General features: G+C 39.2%; 1 protein-coding gene across 1 annotated transcript in view; it reads left to right on the top strand.

The window, feature by feature from the left end:
- Nucleotides 1-24,372, top strand: part of ELMO1 (engulfment and cell motility 1) — a 310,350-nt gene that overhangs the window by 99,554 nt on the left and 186,424 nt on the right. Inside the window, exons 8-13 of the mRNA XM_082479784.1 lie at nucleotides 4,479-4,578; nucleotides 10,279-10,430; nucleotides 11,338-11,416; nucleotides 15,505-15,555; nucleotides 17,124-17,246; nucleotides 19,117-19,248. Of these exons, the coding sequence (XP_082335910.1) occupies nucleotides 4,479-4,578; nucleotides 10,279-10,430; nucleotides 11,338-11,416; nucleotides 15,505-15,555; nucleotides 17,124-17,246; nucleotides 19,117-19,248 (637 nt within the window). The remainder of the gene's footprint in view (nucleotides 1-4,478; nucleotides 4,579-10,278; nucleotides 10,431-11,337; nucleotides 11,417-15,504; nucleotides 15,556-17,123; nucleotides 17,247-19,116; nucleotides 19,249-24,372) is intronic.

The raw sequence follows: 24,372 nt of genomic DNA, 5'->3' as shown, positions 1-24,372 counted from the left end.
CTCCTACCCAGTTAAAGCTGTTTCTTTGCAGCCTTTCCTCTGCACAACTAGAAAACAGCTTTGGTTCTGTTCTGCCCGTGAAAAATGGTTTGTGTAAAGATGTCCTGTCTTTGGCTTCTAGTCTTAATGGGCTGACGGCTGATCCTGGTTGTGACAGACACCCAACAGTTAACTTCCAGTTTCTGCTGTGCTCCTGTTGACAGCAGAGCTTGACTAATTATCTCGATTTAAAGAATCATTTGAACAGCTGAATATTTTATCCCTCCTCAACAGCAATAAAATATTCATTTTAGTATGTGTGTTAAACATGGATTGAGGTTTTGGTTGGGTTTTTTTTATTTTTTTCATTTTTTTCCAAAAACATCTAGGGGTTTGGGTGCTCAAGTCCCACTAATTTATTTTGAAAAGTAATCCAAATTGCTTCAGGCATCTTTCAAAATATTAGACATAGTTCTATATATACATCTGAGGATTACCTAGCATACATGATAAAAAGATGGTTTAGCATGTAGAAATGATACTAGGAAGGCAGGTGAGAGACAAGTGTGGTGGGTCAGGGTGCAAATTCCTGTCATCTTTATTTTTAGGAAAGAAAAGCTAATATCAAAATGTGTGGAGTTTTTTTTTTTCTTCACAGTTTCTTAAGGTAAGAATGCAGAAAATTCTTAGGAACGTAAATTAACCTGACCTGATATTTCTCTAAAACCTAAAAATGTGGGATGTAACTGACCTACTCTTCAGTCAGGTTTGTCGGAGCGGTTGAGGTGCATAGGCTGTGGATCAGAGCACAGCCATCCATCCACACTGGAACAGCTCACACTGGGACCAGCTGATAGTGTTACAGACCACAGCTTTCTGCTGTTTAAGAGGCTTTTGCTGAGAGCTGCTGTGGGTGAGGAGGTGCTTCATGACCAGCTCACCCACCCTCGCAAAGGTGGTTAGAAGAGTGGAGTCAGACGGCAGAGAATGGGGAAACTTCATCAGCTGTCCCAGCGTAAGGTGTCTCCACCTAAGAGCTAGAGCCCTGAACAGCACTCAGGAGGGATTGTGCAAGTAGCTTGCCCGAGAGCATAGATCATTAAAATGTCAGTGAGATATGAAATTGCAATTACACAGTGCATCTTTTTGATCGTTTTTCCCCTCTTGCTGCAGTGACACACATTAAAAAGCACCTTCATGAGGAATTACTGTGAAACCATTAAGAGATTTTGCCAGAGCAGCAAGGTTTTGGTATTTACAGAACTGCTGTACCTTTTGCAGTGGATTAGTCTGAAAAGATTTTATGAAGAAAGAGGCCCTGTAGTTTTTCAGACTTTTTGTATGACTAAAACACTTATTCACTGAGATTTTGAGTTAAATAGCTTCTAACGCTTATTTTCTAAGACGACCACTTTTATGAACAAGCTTTGATTCCCTTGAAATTTCTTGCATCTTTTCTGTCTTCTGCTCTTAATAGTATGAGTGTGTCTGTGGTTGTGTGTCTTGAAATGAGTGGCTTGGAAATCTCTTTCTACCTATTTGCTTCTGTTTAAACACATAACAATGAATCAACATCAGTCCCTCCCCCCTCCATATACTTTAATCCTTATCTTGCTCTAGTTAGCCTGGACATTGCTTTCATTTCTAGCTGCGCTGTTCCTAATGCTTATCCTTTAAGAATGGCTTTTGGCTTTTGCAGTGCCACTTAGTGTGTACATGTGTGTGCAGGTGCATATGTATAGCTATATATTTAAAAAAAAAAAATACATGCTATGCATGTGTGGTGCTGCATTAATATGGTTGGAGTGGTTTGTTCTGCTTGATTAGTCCCAGTGTTGCACCTCTTCACTCTCATTAATTATTTGAAGCAGTGTCCCAGGAGTGACACCTGGTGGGGTGTCTGATCATTTTAGCTTGAAAAGTACTTTCACCTTCTGGATCCCAAACAGTTGTACCATTGCCACATCTACTAAAACTGGGTTTATACATTAATACCGGTATTTTCAGCTTCATTAACCCAGTTTCTCCTCCAAAGCTGTGGAGGAGGCTGGATTAATTGGCAGGATTAATCAGTAGTTTGGGTGAGAAGAATAAATGAGACTGTTGAATTCAGGTTAGTTTAATTCCTTTACATCCCAGCAACTGCTGTTCTGAAGGTGAATATCCATATGCAGGTTTAATACATTTTAAGTAATCCCTCTAAACTATACGCATTGTTTCTGGGAATTAGCTTTCATGCTCTTTGAAGAAGAGTATTTATGTACTAAATACGGGTTAATTGACTAAATTTTTTAAGAATGTATGAGAAAAATATAGGGGAGATAAATTATCTGCTTAGTTTAATGCTGGGAGAGATATTTTTATACTTTTACTTATATTTTTACTTTTTAACCTATATGGCCTAATGGCCTATCTTTTTGTAATTTTTTTTTTGTTATTATTATTTGGATCTAGTTTAGTCTAGCTTCTTAAAATACCAGAATTCCGTATATTTGTGGAAGTTTTCTGTCAGGGAGATGCATGAGAATTTGGTACAAATTTTTAGAAGGAAGCCTTTCCTAGGGGTGCTGTTTTATTTGTGCGTTCATACATAACCATTTTATGCAAAAGAAATGGATTGGGGAAAATGATGAGACTGGAGCTGATTAAATTTCCTTCAGGGTCTTATTGTCATCTTATTATGAATTCCTTGGTTATTTGTAATGCTAATGATGACATTTTAAATCTAATTTAATTCTTAAAAGATTTGCAATATTAAAAACCATCAAAATAAAACCAACCCACCTACACCCAACACAAAACAAAAAACTTCCAGGTCATGTGTTTGCTGAACAAAATATGTCTTGCAGAATTACAGTGGATTTTTTAAAGACACTGTATTTTTCTTGTTTGATCTTTGGTGTAGTTTTTTCATTTTGTCATAAATAATCAAAGCCACTGTGGATACCCTTAGTTTCTGTGGAAGAAAAAGGTGTGTTTTGGGTGGTTTGTTTTTTTTTTTTTGTTTTACTCACAAAACGTCAAGAATAGAAAATTTATTTTTAGTGGAGGGCATTTGTGGTGTTTTGATGAACAAGAGCTCCTTTCGTAAATTAAGGGGCCACTAAACGCTGCATCTTACAATCAGAAATCCCTAAATGGCAGATTATATCAAATCCAGTAAACTGGCTATTTGGGTTGCCACATCGAAACTGATTTTCTGCCTTATTCCTCTGTAGTGCTGTAAATGTCTTCCCTCTGAGGGGATGTTCACCTGAGGGGATGTTCGCTTATTTGTGTTGGGTTGTTGCAGGAGAGTAGGAGAAGAAATCACAGAATAAGGACTACTAATTACACTCCTTAAGTGTGGCTGTAGTATTAGATTCAGGTTTTTAACATACTGAGCACAGTAGTTCTGATCTTAAATTTTTTCTTAATTTTATCTTTTTATTAGGTGAGCTGTTGCATTAAAAATCAGTGGGACTGTTCATGCTGTTTAGATTGATTGTGTGCTTATGCTTGTTACTGGCTTAGTGGCAGAGTACCTTGCAGGCGGTTTGGCATGCCCTTAAAGGTAATACGCTGCTTTGTTTCGGGCTCTGTGCACTGCTGCTTGTATTGAGTAGTTACCTCGTTAAAGTCATTATGGCTGCTGACTCTTAGGTGCCCTGACTACATATAGAAATGAAGCTAATCTTTAAAAGCTGGGGTTTAACATGGAAAATTCCTGTGCAGCTAGTCAGGTTAGAGCATATTCTTTATGTTGAGTTTAAACCCGTTTTGAATTTAGTTGAATTTGTACAAAAATGGATTGAATCTCAGATTTACAAGTGTAAATGTACAGGTGTAAAATGCAGTGCAGTGGCCTGCAAACCCTAAACAATTTGAGCGGCGCGCTTGGATGAACTGTGGGAGCTTTGCAATTCGCTTGTCATGGTTGCCCATAGATAAACAAAAGCAGATGCATCTTCAGGTTCAAAGAAATCCAAGCATTAACTATGGGGAAAATTGCCGCTCAATAGAAAGTCTCTTCTGGTGCATTTTTAATATGTATTTGCTTCCTTGTAAGAGAACGAACAAACAATCCACTAACTTTCTGCCAATCTCCTTGATACGGAGGTACCAACGCGTGGGACTTCTATATGACATTCAATTAGGAGCATTTCCATAGCTGCTAAGAAAAAGCTCACTTCTCTTCTTCTGTTAGATCTAAAACTCTGAATTGATAAGAGAAGTTTAATTGGGACTATCTGATTTCCTTGAGCATTGCATGTAGTGTTCTCCTGGCGATTAGTTCTTCTCTTACAAAGTTGCTTTCTTCCAGGTGACTGCTCTTGATGTCCGCACTAAATTGTTTTGGAGACTATCTGTTGCACGGCCTCTCTTGCTCTTCTGCTACCTCTTAGTCCATAATTGGCTTCGTTTTCCTGCCTTTCTGAAAGCTTCCTGCTGCTTTATTCCCTCGGTCGTTGCCCTGCTGCATCACTGGTAAATGTTATCATGACTCCTGTCTCTTACAGCTTTGGAGATATGTTGTCCTTTACACTGACTGCATTTGTTGAGCTGATGGATCATGGGATTGTATCGTGGGATACATTCTCTGTGGCATTCATTAAAAAGGTAAATTTGTAATCAGTGCTACCTGTTCTATATCAGTTTACATTTTTGAGGTGAGTCATGGTTGGTGGGTTGGTGTTTTTTTTTTTGTTTGTTTTTCCCCAGGTACGTTATTTTGGTTATTGGTCAAAATGGTACATGAAAATGGGATTCAAGTGCTGTTTCAAACTATAAATATTTGCAGTTGCAGGTTCTGGCCCAACTTCTATGGAAATTAATGGGAGTGAAATGGGATCAACACTGTATTAAGCATTTTACACAAGAAATTGTTTGCTCAATTACAGTGTGACCTCCCTGTGCAGATACCATGCAGTTAAAGCAAAAATTAGTATTTTGATGTAATGTAAATTAAAATGAGTAATGCCATGCATCTTGAAACAGAAACAGCACTGAAATGTTTCCTCTGGGGATATGGGAGGAAGAGAAATGAGTTAGTTTACAAATTGAAATTGAGCTGGTATCTACTGAGATTATCCAGTTGAACTCTGGTCCTCCTGAATCTTGCAGCTGAGGTCTGTGGTTTTGAAACAGATCTTTCCACAATTTGCAACATTTTTATCTTTTCTTAATGTAGGAGATGTACAAAAGCAGAAGAAACACAGGACTACTCTTTAAATACAGAGATTTAACAGACTTCAGAAAAAAGTTTGTGTTACTGATTTAACCGTTTTCGTTTACTGTGGAAATAAAACCCAACCCACAGTTCTTTACAAAGAATTTTCAAACCACATTGAACTCAGAACTCAAATTAAAGTGTGCTTGTACAGGTTCAAAAGATAGCAGAGTTACTTCACTAAAATGACATCAGAAGCAGTAATGGGACAAATATAACTTGTGGCAAAGAGCTCTTCATTTTAATGGAGTGTGTCAGAGCAAAGACTTTTAATTTAAATTTGGTTAGAAAATTGCTACTGCCAAAAGAAGGTACAAATTTACGTTTGTTGCCAAAAGTGAAAGAAGAATCAATTATGAAATGAGCATTGGATATTAAATCTCAGTTGCAGTCATTAAAAGTGATGGATGCTATTTGTAAGAAAAATTAGTATAATTGATCTGGTTTTTGGACTCTCTTTTTTGCCAGTCTGGATAGGTTATGACGATGATCATTGTCATCAAGAAAATAGTACAACTGTGTTTTAACTCACTTTGTGAGATACAAGGTCAAGCCCAGAATGCCTTATCTGCTAGGGGAGCCTACTAAGTAGTGTATGAAGAAACTTGCTAAAATGAGTTTAAATCAATCTACTTTGTTAGTGACTCAAAAGGATTGTCTTTGTCTAACCTTATCAACGTCTTTTTTCCCTGTGGGCTGTATAGTGACTACAGAAGAAAGTGTTGTGTGCACCTCTGTTAATGGCTCATCTCTCCTGTCTGGCACTTCCATAGGTTTCCTTGGACAGTGACCCAATTTAAAAAAAACAAAACAAAAGACATAAACAAAAGCATTCTCATGAAGTACCTATGAAAACCAAAACTGGCAAGTGAAAACCAAAAGTGAAACTGGTGGACAAGAAAGGGACCAAGGAGAAGAATAAGACAGTTAGAAGAGAAACAGAAGGACAAAGAATGACAAAAATAGAGGAAAGAGGCACATGTGTGTCCTGACCTGCCACATGGTTGGGATACAGAACAGCAGAACCCTCAGTGGGGCTCTGTGGGCAAGGGGCAAACCTAAAGGACCGTGTCTCTCTGGTGGCAGTCTGCAGCTTTATTCTCAATTGCTTCTGACCTTGGCTTTTGACAGGCCACTTGCTTTGAGGTTGCTGATGGGCTTGCTCAAGTGGTTGACAGGATGGATAAGGGAGCTGATAAGTTTCTACTAGCTGAGCGGGAACTCTGCAATCAGGTGCTTCTGCCCTTTGAAGCTGTCTTTCATGTTAAATGGAACCCTAACTGGAATGGGGAGGAATTAACCTGAACTTCTTTCGTGAATAGATTTCTAACTTCAAATGTAGAAACTGGAGGAGACCTCAAGGGGAACCTCTAACTGCTTCTAATGACTAACTGCTTGGTCTTGGATGCAGTCTCTCTCCCATCCTTTGGGTACATAAAGACTGCTATTCCAACTGCTGCAAATAAAAATTGACATTTTCAAGGAGAGCTTTGTTCCTTATCTTCAGAGAAAATAGTATTAGTTGAAAAAACTTCCTAAAGATGTGCAAGATTCTTTCAAGACCTTTTTCTTGCTTTTGACAATAAAGTTTATTTCCAGCTTCTGTAGTTCCCTGAAGGATTTGAATGCCCAGTTCGTAGAAAACATCATGGTAATTAGATATCAAAATACACTATACAAATTTGGTACTCCCATCTTTAGTTCCTACAGGAGGATAAATAAAGTTTGTGGTATTGGTTGAGATATAGTTAAAAATATCTCTTAGAATTATTTATATAATTGCTGTTGCATAACTGTGTGATGCAGAGTCTTAACCTTGATGAATTGTTTACTCTGCCTTCTAAAATGTACTCTGCAGGAAAAGGGGGTGGTAGCAGGGAGTATCTCTGCGTCTCACAACTGTCAGTTGTTTTTTCTGTAGTCAAGTGTGACTCTAGTTTCTTACTTGAAAATGAGATGCACACTTTAAAATTTTACTATGCGTTAGGACTTAACAGAGAACAAAAATTTGTCAGATTTTTCTGTACATTTTTGACATCAAAATGGTCCAGGCAAATAACTAAGGAACATACTGCTGCTCAGAAAAAGCAGATTTATTGCCTTCACTGTTTGTTCCCTGTGTGGTTTTTGTTAGTGGTGGGGTTTATCTTGTTTGTTTGGGTGGGGGGTGGGGAGGGTGGTGTTTGTTTGTTTTTAATTTTTGTTTTTTAACTTTGTAATTCTCTCCTGTGCTTTAAGTGATGCTGAAACAGGAAAAGAACTCAGATGATGTTGTTTAGTTTGCTGTAGTTTTCATATCTACCCTCACTTTACATGTTTAGCTCCTGTCTCGTCAGAGCCCTGGGGCTGGATGTGTAAAGGTATTCTGATTCCTAATTTCCCCTGAAATCTATTGGAAGTTAAGCACCCGGCCACTTTTTTGTATGCGGCTATATATGTCCCCATAGGACTATGCAGATATGAAGGTTACAGGTATTTTGCTGAACAGATAAGTTTTATCTTTAATGAGACACGTCCGTGTGACAGGTTTCATGTGAACGTGCAAAACAATGAAGTTCCTTATTTCTGGAGGACAGGCTGTATTTCTGTGAGCTTACATTATTTTTATCGCCAGAGTTCTTGATAAACGAGTGCAGGATTATTTTTGGATGTTGAAAGCCCTTCCTGCTTGTGGTGTTCAATAAGCAGTGAACAGCAAATAACACAAATTTGGACTCCTATTGATTCTTGTCTCTTTTCAAGAAGGGCTGTCTTTTTTTTTTTTTTTTTTTTTTCCCCTCACATCCAGAACTTCCAAGTATGGTAATAGAATTCTTTTGAATCTAATTTTGCTCCCTCTGGAACTGGCGACGCCTTATTTATCAGGGTAGACAAGCCTATTATTTCTGGCCGGACTTCATGCTTCAGCAGGGTGGTTATGAATATACACAGCTTGACGTGCAAGTTACCTAGCAGATGTTTTGCATGTATGTTCAGTGTGGTATGTCACAGCTTTTTAAACACACAAGCCAGCTTCATACCTGGGGTTTGTGTTTTTGATTAAAAGACGCTGTGGTGCAGAATCAGAAGAATAAATATGTCTAAGGCTGCCCGTCCTAGCCTGAGGTTTCAGTTCTCTATACTGTTACATTTCTGCACGTCCCCGATATGAGTGTGTCCCAGTGAAGCATTTACGCTGCCACGTGAAATGTCATGGGAAGGAGCTGCTGCACCAAGAATAATTCATGCACGTCAGGGCTTCTAAAGAGCTTGGTGACAGTAGTCTGACAAGTTGGGGCACAGTCTGGACATAATGTATTCCTGCTGCACAGTTGATCCATGGATGCCTGATGACTGTGAGGCATGCAGAGTGCATTTGGCTTCTTGTGTGAGCAGGGCAGAGTTGCTCTGAGCACGCACTGTCTGTATCATGGGCCTTCTGGACATCTGGCAGCTCTGGCTGCAGTGCATCAGAAAACAACTGCATTACCATTAAGAGAAGTAGGATAGTACAGCGCTTCTGAGATACAGCTTGTTAATCTACACAGCTCGGTGTGCATCATCTACTAATGTAAATATTACTTGGGCTCAGGACTTGCAGGCAGCAGATATTGAAGGTCCAGAGTAGAAAAAGCCTAATTGATTTGCTTCGCTCCTCCTATTCTCTGTGCATGCACGGATTGGTTCTTTATTTTCTCTAGAGTCAGTGTGTATTCCCTGAATTGAGTTATATTCAGCGTAGCATGTTCCTATTGTGGTAATGCAAACCAAGCAGCAGAGCAAACAGCAGCGCTGCACTAGATTAGAAGAAAAATCTGTGCCTCTTCCCTTGTCATCTCCAACCAAAGTTTCAGAAAGGGTGTTTTGCTCCATCAGTGCTACTCAAAATGTCACAGGTGCAAAACAATGTGGTCGTCCACGTGTCAGTATTTAACTGTGAATTTTACAGGCAGCTAGGCAGCTTTTCCAAGCATAGGGTATGCCTTTCTTCCTCCAAAAGAAAAATGGTGCCAAGGTCTAAGCAAGCATTTAGAATCGGAAACAGTATAATCACATTAGTGGCTTGTAGCATAAGTGCTGAAGAAGTCTGTGGACTTGAAGTTTTCTGGAAGGAATGCATGAGACTTGAGACAAGGCCACTGTAGTCTGTTACTTGGCTGTAAAGAGCAAATAACTGTGGTCACATGACATTTCTTCCGTCTGACTGTGCTTCCTTGGGTACCTTTCAGCTTGACTGTGCTGGTGTTGGTGCATTCAAGGAAAACCCAGGCAGTTCTCGCTTCCTGTATCAGCAGAAGGCAAGCTTCTTCCAGGGAAGCCGGGGCCAAGGACTGGGTAGTGTGTGGAAGAACGCACATTGCCACATCTTACTGCACAGCTGTGTTGGCTCTGCAGATGAGAATGTGCAGCATGTCGTTGCCACACTGCAAAAAAGCAGAGGTCAGACCTGGTTTTGATTAACATGCCATTTGTTTATGGCAGCTTGCAGTAAAAGTGAAAGTTACTAATGCATGAATACGTAGCGAGACTGGACTCTAGACAGAGTTATGGAACCAGCTGTGCTGATAAATGATCATCAACAGAGTTAATTTGCAACCTGGAGAGAAATTTCGGTGTTGTTGGTAACAGCAGGGGAGGGGGGGAAGGCATATTTTGCTAGATTGTGTTTTGCCAGACAGCTAAATGTAAATTTCTCTTTTGCAACAGTTGCCTTGAGCCTAAATATTTGTTTATATAATACCGGCTGGACAGATTTCTACTGGAGAGAACGAGAAGTATTCTCTTTGTCCTTTCCGAAGTTTTCCTCACAAAAAACTGTTCTAGTTCTTTCATGTTGATTTATTGTGTTCATAATATAATGTTGAAGCATATATTTCAGTGGTGTGACCATTGACATAAATCTATGGTGATTTGTGCCAGCTGAAGAATCTGTGTCCTTTGAAGGTATCTGCAGTGCCTGGTTGATTGCTTTCAGGCATTTACTTTTACCTGTCATGTGGACAAGACTACTTTTATTCTAATGCCTTTCTAAGCCACATCCACATTTTTCTTTCTTCCCTTTCCCCGTTTTCATGAGAAGACGTAAACTGTCTAAATTTTTGAATTTGTAGATAGCAAGCTATGTGAACAAATTTGCCTCGGACATCTCTATCTTGCAACGGTCGCTAGCAATCCTGGAATCGATGGTGCTCAATAGCCATGACCTGTACCAGAAGGTGGCACAGGAGATCACAATTGGGCAGCTAATCCCACATCTGCAGGGGTGAGTGTCTTCAACTGCCACCTGATATGGTGGATTTCTCCCTCCCACCCCCCCCAAAATGAGCAAAGCATTTGGAAAAAGAGTGGTTATAAAGACTGACAACCTCCTGTATGACTCCTGCATCCACTGTAAGTGGCTGGATGACTGGTAACCAGCTTTCTGGAGCTGCTTGATCATTGAATTATTATTATTATTATTATTATTATTATTATTATTATTATTCCACGCTAAGCTGCTTGTGTAGTTGGAAGTGGGGAGTGATGAGAGGAGCACCCTGTAGCAGTAAAATACTTAATGCCATTAGCATACAGATGGGGTGGGTTTGCTTGCCAGCCTCTGGGAAGTGTGTAAGACTGCAATTGGTCAAATTTGCTGAAGGTATATTTGAAAAAGGAGAGGCTTTTTCTTTAACAGTAAAGTGTGGTGGTTAAATGGATGGAAACTGCTTCTTGTAGCATAGGGTAATGTATTGTGTATACTGTATAGTTATGCTTGCCACCCAGCTGGGGCGTTTTCCACTCACCTGAAAAGCTGTTAACACCAGCAGGTTCGTCTCCAGAACCCTTTAGGGAAGATTCCTTTTCCTTCCTCGAGTTGTTGGGCATCTGGCAGAAGGTGATTGTCTGGGCTCCTGCTATGGTCAGTGGAGGGTCAATGGCACTTCAAGGGTGTGACTCATTCCACCTTTCATGAATGCTGGGTCTTCCACTGGAACATCTCATCTCTTAATAATAGAAGTAACCTGGTCATGACCAACTGTGACGCTGAGTACCTAACTTTTACATAGTTAACATTAAGTGCAAATGGTCCCTCCACTTCTGCCTGTAGTAATGCAACTGGAAGATAAATTTCTACAGCTCGGTGTATTCATGATGTTCTCTCGTGTTTATAATTTTGTTCCAAACAGGACAGACCAAGAAATCCAGACATATACCATTGCGGTAATAAATGCACTTTTCCTTAAAGCACCAGATGACAAGAGGCAGGTAAGTTGTTGGGTCTTGTGTATCTATGTATTTGTAGGAAAAGCATGTCATACTCCTACTTGCAGTTGCCCCAGTCACACTTTTCCTGCAGTTAATTCAGACTGAAACTCGTTCTGTTGTTTCATGCTGTTATAATATCATTCGTTTTAATGGAGCTACCTCCATCTTGCATCAATATTAACAGGGATTAAGCATTCTTCTGTGCTTTTGTAGTTCCCTGTAACCTCACATGAACCATATTGACTGTGGCTGGCTGTAGTATTTATTGTACTGTACTCTTTGCCAGCACAGCTTGTAAAACCAGGCTATTTTTTGGTAAACTGTTTCCCCCACGATTTTTAATAAAAAGTGCATTCCTTTTCAAAATAGAAATATCTTGCCATGTAAGCATTGCATGACTTTTATAGTGTACTATTTTAAGTTAACTTTAGTGCCAGACATCAGAAGTCTCAAAAGGAAATATTTCAAGATTGCGAGTTGCTGTTAAATGAGGATGAAATGTGATGTTATGAAATAGAGAAGTTTTATCCATGTTTATGAAGTCATTAGCCTGTGTTAAAACCGATTTAGTCATTTGTTTATTTAACATTTCTGTCACCATGAACAGTGATGTTAATTCTTGTGGTGACATACTGTTAGCGTCCAGAACAAGTTCATTGAGAACTGCTGATCGGTTCTGACAAGGACTTTTCTTTTTTACATGTTTAAAAAATTTACTTTACATTTACACTGTTGTCTTTTTTTACTGTTACTTTACATTTTTAAGTGCTAGAGATTGCTTAAGCAAACATCAAAGCCCTAATGGGTAATTTTTCTCTTTTGCTTCAAAAATATTTTTAAAATTGCAAACAGGGGAGAGTAAAACCACAGTTTAATTTTTTTTTTAAAAAAAAAGCCTTTTTTTCCCATTCCTTTTTTCCTTCTTCCTCCAATGCAGTCTTTCGGCATTAAAGGAAGAGGTCATCTAATAAACAAAAATTGAAATAAAAACTTTCTTTCAATTTTGCTGTCAATCTATGATAGGTCCTTTTAAGAAAAACAAAGATTTCACTTTTTATATTTGTAAACAGTTGCTACTGCTTACGTTTATATGAAAATTATGCTTTGGTCATATTTGAAGTTGAGAGACAATGTCTGATGTGGATTAATCAGTGGGCATGCGTTCCTGAATATGACCGTACCACAGGGTACTCCTGGCAGGCAAAACTGTATTTCACCAACAGTGTAACCATCTAGTGAGGCTGGCAGTAGACCGTGCAGACTTCACTTCACCTGTAGTACCTGTTGCTGTGACACAAAATTGTTAGTCATGGAGTTTATGATCATCAGAATATAATGATCTGATATGGCTTGACGGCTAATAGCTCTGACACATGCAGAAAATTTCTTTCAGCCTTTAATAATAAGTAGTCAGAATCTGTTAAGTTTCTCTTTATATCTATCTCGTGATTAATTAGTAAACCGTACATTGAAGAAGGTAGGTGTCCATTAGCTTCAGGATAGGGATAACTGATATTGTTTACTGAATTCTGTCTTTATAAGGCAGCAAACTGAGGTGATGCAGTCTCATGTAATTAGCTGACGGTGGGTACTCAAAAGTTAAGGTTCAGCACTCACCACTTAAATATAGTTAGGAGTGAGAAACTGCGCCAAACCCCATATGACTCTAGGAGCTTTGGCACCCTCTCTGCTGCTGTCTTGTGGGGACCGGCATGGTGTGGGTGCCTGCACTGCAATTAAGGAAAGGATTTAAATTGGTGCTGGTATCTTATTTCCCCCCCTTGCACCTCCCTCCCCCCCCCCTTTTTTTTTTTTAACCTATTTCTCCGTTTCTGTAATGCAAAAAGCCAAGAGGTCCAAGGTTTTTCTTTTTAATGAGAACTCCCTGGTTGGTTTGCTTCCTCTGCCACTGTCAAGGACTAAACCATCTACAGAAACCTAGATTATTATTTTTTTAAGAAAAGTAAGTCTTTATCAGAAAAGAGCTGAGAGTTTGGGCATTGAAATGATACTGTGAATGTTTGAAACGCTTTTTTTGGCAAGCATCTGCATTTTTGCAGACATGTTGCTATGGGAAATGAGATGGCCAATTTTGTCAAATAATTCTTGTTCTCATTTGTTACTACAATACTTATTTTAGAAAAGGCAGTTCATCAGCTGCTAATAGCCACATAGCCTTCTTGGTGACAGAGTTGATTTTGATGCAGTAATTGGTTTTGTGAATATTTGTTGCTCCTCTCAGTTTTTGGTCCAGTGACAAAAAAATAGTATCCCAATAACAGCTTTTTAGGTTGCAGGTATGAGAAAGTAGTGACCATTTGATAATCCTCTCCTAAAAGTAAAATAAAACAAATCCGCTTTTTTTTTCCTTGAATGCAGAAAAGAGTACCTCATATTCTTTACCTGTCCATCTTTTGGCAGTGAATATACTTTGACAAAACCAGCCAGTCTGTTCCCCGTAACATGAAGTATGATGTGCTTGGCACTCCCTCTGCAGCTCAGTTATGCATTTCCAAAAGAGATGGAAGCATCTGTATCATTCATTCCTTTGCTGTTCTGTGCAATTGAAACCTGCTCAGTCAGAAAAGGCTTAAAAACTAAAGCTGAATTTCTCTTGTCTTTGGTCCCTTCTTCCTTCCTTATCGTTCCCATGTTCTGTTGCAGCAGCCTTTATCTGGTATAAAGAAAACAGTCAATATCCATGACTGCCTACTGCCTCACAATTAGAATTATTTTCTTTCTGCAAGCAAGTTCTCATCCTAACACCTGCTTTATTTACATTGTTTCTGCAGCCATGTTTCAGCAATCCAATTCTTCGTATGTTTTATGTAATAGTCTCTGTTTTCCTGTTTTCTAGTTTCTTGTTTGTTATATAGAAGTAACCAGTATGTACTCTATATTACTTTTCGACTGTCACAAAGATCAGCAGGAATTTTTAAAAATGTATTTCTCCTGAAGGTGAACAATATTTTTGATATGGCACCAGCATATGCACAGAATCACAGTGCATCCTAAGAATGTCCTTAAGCACGTGTCAGCATCGATGGGATTTGTTGTCCTGTATTATGTAAGGCTGTGATACGTGAGCTCTATTTCCAATCAATGATCTGCTAATTCCAGACATTACCCCTTTGTGTACATATAAACAGTGGGTAAATAGCAGCGTGCAATATGTTGTCCCATCCTTAAACATTACATTTTGAAAACAAGAATTTAAAAATTATTACGTGATGATAATTGCTAGAAGTGGTATGCATTGCATATGCTAGCATATGTTCACATCTCACACACACATATATTTCTGTATTGATGGAAAAGATCACGGAGCTTAAAAATGAGGTATGGACTTGTAGGTATGCTTAAGATTAGACTCTCATGATTGATGAGTATGAAGTATTCCCTCCTGTGCATTGTAGGACAGTTTGCAGCATGGACAGCTGGGATCAACTGCTTAAGAATGACAGTAAAAGCGTATTCTCCTTGACAGTGACTTCAGAGAGGTCTAGAAAGAGAAGTTAATTTAAGACAAAATAGTGGACCAACGTCAACATTGCTACCAAAATACGGGGCAGGAGTATGGTGTGCTGTGACAAAACTGTACTGAGTTGTAGGCTGATTTATTGAGTGAAAGTTAGAGCACTCAACTTTAAACCAGCCAAAATATTAATGTAAATAAGCACGTTGTTTAACATCTTGTTTTAAAGTCCTGGCTGGCTTCCATTCCATGCTGCCTTCTGTGTTGTTCGCAGGGGGAAGCTTATGCTTGAACAAGTGTGTGTGAATACTTTGTTTAACTCACAGAGGTCTGTTCTGAAGTCTTTAATTGCTGGTTTCGGATCATCAAAGTCCTCAGCTTGTGGCATATTTTTCACTTTCTTTGCCCCTTTTCTCATAGTAGAGTAATCTGAGTTTGTGACCCCCAAAATAATGCATACAATCGTATAGCTGATATGCTACTTCATTTCCTTTATAAGTAACATTGCAGAAATTTAAGACTAAAACCTTTTAAGTCAGTGTTCTTCTAGGTATGGCACTAAAATATCTGCTTCTGGCTAATTTTTAATTTTTTTTTTTTTAAACTAAATCAGGAAATGGCAAACATTTTGGCACAAAAGCAGCTTCGCTCCATCATCTTAACTGTAAGTATATAACTTATATTTATATATAGTAGCAGAGAGAAAAAGTGATGCCAATTTTGGTGTTCATAGGTTTTATCTTAATATATTTTAATTGCACTTGTAGTATACAAGATAAAGGTTTGGTTGTTGAATGGGTTCAAAACTAATTATGAGAAAGGGTGTTTTCCCAGTCAAATTGTGGTTTCTTCATGGAAATATAATACTGAATAAAAGAATAATACCTCAAGCATTTTCTTCCTGTGGTGAATGTGAACTTTATTGTGCAGATGAGAGGTTGTCTGAGGAATTTATAGCAAGCGTTCTGTGTTAAGGTTTGGAGCTGATGACAGCTGAGCAAGCTGCACAGGGCTTTCCATCTTGCAAAACAAACCTCTGTGTTCTTTCGGTCCTACAGATTATTCTCTCTTGATATAAAGTTGCATACAATTTGTCACCGCTTGCATAAAAAAAAGCACGAAATATAGCTCAGAGTGGAGTTAATGAATATAATATAAAAGGCTTGCATCTGCTATCATGGAAAATCAGAGGGATTTTGCCATTGACCTTAGAGTAGATTACATCTTCAAGGGAACACGGGAAAGTGCTCTTTCTCTGTTATGAGATACTAGGCAGTGTAAAACAAACCAAACAGCAACCAAACAACTCCTCGCTCTGTGTCATTCACTGTCATAATTTCAATGATGTATACAAAAAATCAGAGATTGTTTCAAAAAGCATATTTTTACACTTCTTGTGTTCTTAAGAAATTTGGTATAAGCATATGGATAATATTTTTACATGTTCATTTACTATTGTAAAATGCTCCGGTGCCTTTTGGCAGACAGATTCTTTTATTCTCCAGAACTGTACAATATCAGTTGCTGTGTCCATTCTCCTACTTGGATGACTCTTCCCTTACGTGTACTCTGCTGGGTTCAGTGACCTGGGTCTCTTTCCCATATAGAAACTCTTGGCGTTTTCTGGTGCATCTAGGGATTTTTAAATTGTCCATCAGTTTGATATCTGCTTTCTGCATGGGGTAATTCTGCACTCATGGGGCATTGTATGCTAATGTATTTTTAACCAGCCTTCCTCATAAAGAACAGACTTGTCTGGTAGGATTGTGGTGTGATGTTGACCCCTGTTACATCACTGTATTTGCTGGTTATGTTTGCAGCCTGAATACTTTTCTGCTCAGGTAGCTACTCTCTTAAATACTTTCTTAATATACTCTTTTTTTTTTTCTTTTAAATATAGAAATCTAACGCTTTTGTTGAGTTAATTTTTCTTTGATGTGACTTCTCAGTACTGATTTTTCTTTTGTTGTGCCACTTCTCAACATATGCAGAGGTTCTATCTCGTGGCTAGAAGGAGAAAGCTTTGGTGCATTGTTATTGTAAAGTCCTGTCCCTTAAAGTTACTTCTATTGTACCTAGATTAGTAGCATTAGTCTTGGTTTGATTTTCTTTTTTCTGGAGTATACATACACTATTGCACAGCAAATGTATACCGAAAGAAAAGGAAACACCTGAGTGCACGCAATTAATTTTCTGATAAGATGGTATTCACCAGAATCTCTTTCTTTGCAGCATGTTATCAGGGCGCAGAGGGCCATCAATAATGAAATGGCACACCAGCTTTATGTTCTGCAAGTACTTACCTTTAACCTTCTGGAAGACAGAATGATGACAAAAATGGATCCACAGGATCAGGTAAGCAGCCGACATGATCCGGTCAGAACAGGAAGAGGACAACTGCTTATTACTGTGCCTAAAGCTCTTTACAGAGGAAAGGACACTGCTAGGAACGCTTACACCATTCATTCATATTCTCTCTCTCTCTCTCTCTCTCTCTGAAGTTTGAAGTTTGTTTATGTTTTCTGATTGTTAGAAGAGGTACTGGCTATTGCAGTCTGTCGTGGTTTAGGCCAAATCTACCACTGGGGACCCGAGGGACCCCAGACGGGACCGACAGATGCTCCCCTCTACAAAGAGAGAGGCAGAGGAGGAAAAAGAGACTTATGAGTTTAGAAGAAACTAAACTACTTTAATGAAATATTAATAATAAAATAAAAAGAAATAATGAAAAATATATACAAAACCGTATCAAGCTCCCGAGATGACAATCACGTCACCGGCTGGCACTGGGGCAGTCCCAGGCTGGACTCAGTGACTGACGGGAACTGGATTCCGGATCTGGAGTCAGGATCGGGATCACAGGCAGACGAACAGAGTCCTCCTCAGACGTCGCCATTGAAGGAAGAGCCCGTGACCCTTTGATCCCTCAGCTTTTATACTGAGCATGAGGCAGATGGGATGGAATACCCTGTTGGTCAGTTTTGGGTCACCTGTCCTGTCCGCTCCTCCCTGCAGGTGGGATCCCACTATGCTTTTCCGCTTCCGACCCTCCAACGGGGCAAATAACAAAGTTGGTTGGCCTTGGCTGTTATGGCAATAAGTGTAAGCAAGAGCCTCTCTGCATACCATGCCTGGGCATCGGCTGTAAACATTGGTCTTATCACTCTGAGAGAGTGAACATTGTCTGCACAATATGCAGTTAATTCAGTAGTTAGAAGAGGCCCAGCTAAGAAGCGAAGTTACTGAACAAAATTGGTCCTGTTTTACCTCAAACCAGGACACACTCCTTGTGCAAAGTACAACAAAATGCCCAGAATTTGGTGTCATCCTGAGCTAAAATTTGAGCAGCAGTCCAGCATTTGTTTCTTTTGTGTACTTCTCAGAAGCAACAGAGATGTACAGTTCTTCCTAAAAGTACTTCTGTAGAGCTAAAGTGAATGTTTAAATGAATACTAACTGGCATGCTAGAGTTGAAGTTAATTTGTGTTACAAATCTCCCCTAAGAGATTCAAGTTTAAATATAAAGTCAATAAGCCATGGAGATGATGTTTCTTTATTTTTTGTGGCCTTTTTTTTAGGCCCTGTACAAGGAGGAACCTGATTTCATTTTAAGAGGGAGTTGTGTTAAGACACACAATTTCGAGAAGAGAAGGTGGGAGAGCGAGATGGTTGTAAACAAAAGTAACATAATGCTGTAGGATTTTACCCTTCCTGTTTCTGAAGTTTGAGGCAGGAAAGTTTGACTCTCAGGAATGTACACGCAGTTAACTAGTGCATATCTCCATTGAGAGTGACTAACACTGTTAGTGGTGTTAATATTGATGATAGGGTGGTTATCACTGTCTTGAGACATTTCTAGTGATGTGTAACTGTAGTAATTCATCTCTTGCCCATTCCTGTGCTAGCAAAAATGGACAGTTACCAAAAGGAATGCAGAGTGCTGAGGGATTTTGATTTCAGCCTTCAGTGGCCTTGCTAACATGGGTCCAGCTTCTGGAAGTCAACACTTAAGCATCTGCACGTGAATCCCACAAATGGGAAGACTTTGGAAAACGGGAACCACAAAGTCATTCTTGCTGACTGTCTCTCTGAGTATGAAGTAGGCAATTTAGAAAGATTGGGCAGCGGAGGGAATACAGTGTTTTGAAACAGCTTTTGTGGTATTGGTTATTAAAGTGAGAGGTAAGTTATTTTAACCAATTTTTTTAACCTTGTTTTACCATAGGCTCAACGGGATATCATATTTGAACTCCGAAGAATTGCATTTGATGCAGAATCTGAACCTAACAACAGTAGTGGCAGTATTGAGAAACGCAAATCTATGTATACTCGAGACTATAAAAAACTTGGATTTATTGTAAGTATTTTTGTCTGGTGGTACACTAAAAGTGGGTGAGTGCCTCTTGCAGGTACATCCTATAATCAGTCTCTTTTCTTACTTGGTCTTCTGGCCATTTCCTTCAAGGGACTAGCTTGCTTTTTTTTTTTTTTTTTTCTTAATCTTGTTAGCCCCAAGTGACTGCTTTAGCAGAAGTTAGGGTTAATTGGAAGAAATAACTACCTGAGGTTGAAGTATGTAGCTTTGCATGACATGCTGTAATTAAAAATAAATGATATCTTGAATGAACAGGCATTTTCTAACGGATCTGTGGCAGACCTATGTAGTCATTGTACTCTGCTAGTAATAATGTGGACTGATGAGCACAGTAAATCTGAGGTAGGACTCTGGTATTTACTTGTAGGGCATTGTGTTTTGATTCCTTGAAGTCCTTTCATCTGTGAGCAGGGGATGCAGAATCTCTTGCCCTGACTTAATCAGACCAGTTGGAGTTCTGGTCTTGCCTGAAACTGTTGGGGAACAGAGCACAAGCTGCCTAAACGGTTGCATACATTTATACTAATGAATAATGTGTATTTTTTCTCCTCTGGAAACAGAGCATGTACACATTCACTGCAATCAGTATCTTGATTTATTGTTTACTCTAGGTTACTATGCAATTTCCTTTCTCCTTAGGTAAAATGGTATGCTTTGTATCTTGTGTGATTTATTACTTTGCTGTTGGCCTGGCAGATATACAGTGAATATAGTACAGTAGCCAGAGTTACAGACAAGATGGTTTTAAACCCTGTTGGTGCAAGCTGCAGCTCGTTGTGCAGTTTGAGCACTCTGCTCAGCTCTGTGGTGTGAGGCTCAACATTACGTGGTTCCCTTGTGGTTTTGGGAGGAGGCTTTCTGGGTTCTGATAGTTGTTTTCATTACTGATGAGTGAGGAAAAATTACTGCTCTGTCAGTGCTGTTGTATCTGTAAGGCATCGTTAGTAAATAGATGGGAAGGGGGGGAACTCAGTATTTTGGGATTGTAAGCATGATAGTAAAACCAGTGCTTTGAAGAAGTTTTTGAAGCTCAACGTGGTTTTTTATGTTGTCTATGAATCTGTTGTCAGTTCCTGTGCGATAGAAGACCATTGCTATCCCAGCTTCTGAGATTGGCATCTCTTACGATGACATGAGCAGAGGACCTTATGCCTTGAAGGCCAAAACTAAAAGAAAATGCAGGCCCTGGCTTAGAGACAAATGGGCTGGATATAGAGCCTCCAGCTTGTGGTGAATAAGAACGGGAGGGGGGGGGGGGATGTCACTGTCACAGGAGGAGGGAAAGTAACTGCTGGCAAAGAAAGAAACGGTGGCAAACACAGAGGGAACAGTGGGGTGTGCTACAGTCATGGTGGGGCTTTGTGTACAGAGATTGTGGCATATGGAAGAATCAAGGACATCAAATTTTAAACTATTGTTCTCCACTTTTGAATATTTGCTGCTCAGTCTAGTTTTATGAGATGTTGAAGACTCTTTGCTCCCACAGCCATCACTGGCACCTAAGTGTCTAGCGCTTCTGAAAATCTGATCTTGCTTTCTTAAAGCTGGAAAACTCTGAGCGTGTAACAGCATCCAACAGAAGCTGAACTGGGACTAGCGCACAGATCTGAATTCCAGTCCTATTTTTCTGCTGCATAACAAGGACTAAATATTACTAGTTTTGCAGGCTGGCACTAGTTCTTCTAATGCTTTTGTTTGTCCCCTGGGATATATTTTAATTCTGCAGAGCTGAAATTATTAACAACAGCATGTTTTAGCTGATAGGGTTGTGAGAAAAACACTCAGTGTAAATCAAAATGTGTTAAGACTCTTGTCTGAGTTTGCAGGAACTCTCTTGCTGTGTTTGTGCAGCAGGGATTTATCCATTATCTTCATTGCTCTCATTTGGGCTGTTCGTTGCGAAGCCTACTGAAAACACTCCCAACAGTTGTCAGGGGTAACTGCAGCAGGGGTTACTATTTAATTATAATAGCCTTCCACAAGGGAATGGGGAGCAAAGTCTAGGAGGGAATGGAAACTGGGATCAAAGCAATGAAGAAAATGTGGAGAAGGCATAATGTGAGACAAGAAGAAATATGGGAAAGTGAGCTGTGAAAGGAGCACCATAGCATGAGTCTCACTGGGAGGCAGGTGATCCCACTGACAGTATGATGAGGCAACGTACAAATAATAAAAATGTCAATAGTGAACTGTGAGGAGAGTTATTCTACTCTTGTACGGAAGTGTTAACTTGAGCTGAGAGTACAGGTGGCATTGCATGTACAACTTTTCTCACAGCTGAAAAGGAATTTGATGGGAAATAAGCAGGACCTGTTGTGAAATCTGACTGGTGATCTCCAGCCTCACATATGGGCTGTGCTCTGACTAGAACTCTAGTTAGCCTGGCTGCCTTCACCCGGTCTACTTCTTTTCACCTCATTGTTAAGTTGTCTTCAGTGCTTTCATAAACTGGAGGTAGAGGGATGCATTAGCAAACTGATCTGTGCCCTGAATACTGGGAGGTTTCTCTTCCCTCTGTTTTGACTGTGTGGCACAAGAAGAAACCCCTCCAAATAGGAGGCTGCCTTCAAATGCTGTGTTCATTCCACTGGTGTTGGTGGTCAGGATGCTAATTTCTTGAACGTATTAAGCATTTTTTCCGAGGGGGAGAGTAAAACCATGTCTAGCCATCGAGTTGTTCCTGGACTGCTTGTTCTCTTTCTGTATGTGAAATGCAAGAATTCTGTTCATTTCTCTTGGCCACATCAAAAAGCTTTGCCCCACTACAAATGTAATGTCAACAAGAGACAAAGTCCAGACATGATTTCAGAAGTTTACAGTATCATTTGTAAAACTACATAGTTAGAAACCTACATCCAGTTAAAGAAACCACAAGGCCTTTCCAGATGGTTGTGATGACCCGTGTGAAGTTTATTATAGGCAAAGAGATCTTCAGATGAGACAGTCTTGAGGAGGTTTATTAAAATGCTGATGAATACAACAAAAGATGACCCAGTTAGTACATCTAAGATATGCTCCACCCTACTGAATTATTTTCCGAGTCAGTTGCAACTTAAAGAGCCTGAATTTCTTCTTTTTTTCCCTCCTTTTTAAAATCTCTTCTGTCAGGGAAATCCCAACCAATGTTTATCCCTGTCAATTCTGGTAGTAGAAGTAGAGTTTTGTAGACTTTCAAATAATAACATAGTTCAGTGTTAGAAATATTTAAAAGATAAAGCCACATATAGTGGTAATGATAAAATCAGTCCTAAAATTCATAGTCTTTTCAAAGATTAAATTTTGTACAGCTTATGTATGCGAAGCTTTTGAAGTTTTCTTGCATTTGAGTAAACTTAATTCCCATAACCGAGGCAGGCAATAGATACAACTCAAGAAACTGATATCCTATATATTTTCACTGTATTTCCTTAAACATCACTATCTGTCATTGAGAAGTTGTAGTGAATGTGTTTAAAGTTAGAGGCAGATCTGCCCAAATTCTAAAAAGCTTAAATAGGTTAAAAAGCTGGGGAGGGGGGGGAATCTCATCCTAGAACACTTTTTAAGTTTGCAGTGTTTAGAGCTTCTGGGTTGTGGGTTTTTTTTTGTTTGTTTGTTTGGCTTTTCTTCAATAGAATATAAATGGTTTGTAAGAGAGCAAAAAATCAACACAGAAAGTGGTTTCGTAATTCTGCTATGCCACACTGAAATTTATTAGTGCAGCAAAATAAAACATGGTTTAGTACAGGAGACACAAAGTCAGTAAGAAACTGGATGACAAAAGGTGACAAAAGGGAAATTAAGAATGGTGGGATGTTCTTCAAAAGCCAGTCAGGGGCCTGACTTTCAAAATATTAGTGGTGGTGACATAAAAAAGTGAACATGTGGTGATGAAACAAAACTAGGAGTCATCAATAAAAGAATCACCATGTCATTCACAAATTTTCAGCTAAACTGTTAAGGCTATTTTCTGTATTTTGAGACGTCATCTAGAACATGGTATAATCTTACTTCCCTATGCAGTGACTTGTGGACTGACTGAATGTAGAGTGAGTGCAGAGGGCAAGGCTTGTGCAGTGATGAAGGAGATGTCTTACAAGAGATGACTTAAAAAGGTTGGCTTGTTTAGCTGACCAGGCTGAAGGCTGTGGAAATATCAAGTGCGTGATTGCTGAGGGGAAGTCATATGTAAGCTAAAAGGCAGTGATGGCAATCAGTTTATGGAAAAGATTTTTAATTGGAATGATGGGGACAAAATTCATTACCGCTTTAAAGATGGTGCTTCATCCTTTGTGGAAAGGTTTATATGCTACGTTTGACAATGGTGGATCCAGGAAACAAAACACATGAGGACTATGTAGAAAAAAAACAAACAACTCGAGGTGGCTTAGAAGAGTCTGAAGGGAGACATGAATAATCAGATGAATAATGACTTAAATGGCAGTATAGCTGATTTGTTAGACATTACAAAAACTTTCTAATGTGAGGAGAAGCAGCACCAGAATAGATAGTTTGGAGGATGTGTCTTGTAGAGATCTCTGGAAAAAAAATATGAAAAATAGTTGAGAGTGAGCACAGCATGCCTTAGGCAGAACGTAGACCTGATAAGCTTCTGAGATTTCTTCAAGACTTTTTTTTTTAACTCTTCTTCATGTCCCAGATGATCGGCTACTTTGTTTTATCTTTTGATCGTATTCTTCAAAAATCCCTTGTTTCACAGCACAGTATCCAAGTAGTGCTCTGAAGATAAAAGCTATTCGGTTTTCTCATGGGTTCTTCTGTGTTGTTTCTCGTTGTCTCTTTGAATAGTTCATTAGCTGACGAGATAAGGGGAGGATTTTTCCCCTGAATTTTCTGGCTAGGGAAAGATGTTCAGGACTTTATTTTTCAGAACACTTCCTTCTTTCCTCAATGCATGGTTTGTTGTACCTGGGAGTTACTGTCTGCAGAGCTGAGTGTATCAAAGCATTTGGAAAATGAAGAACAGACAGTTAGTGACTGCCTTTTACCTTACCTGTCTTGCAGTCTTTCTTAAGTCCATTCGTCTCTAGACATAACTTTCTCACCAGGCCAAGTCTGTGGCTTTCTTAACTGAACGGTTTGGCCTGAAGTTCAGGTTGTCTCTGT

The sequence above is a fragment of the Vanellus vanellus genome (genome assembly GCF_965231255.1).
Source record: "Vanellus vanellus genome assembly, chromosome: 2".
NCBI lineage: Eukaryota > Metazoa > Chordata > Aves > Charadriiformes > Charadriidae > Vanellus > Vanellus vanellus.
This window is presented reverse-complemented; position numbering and strand designations above follow the sequence as displayed.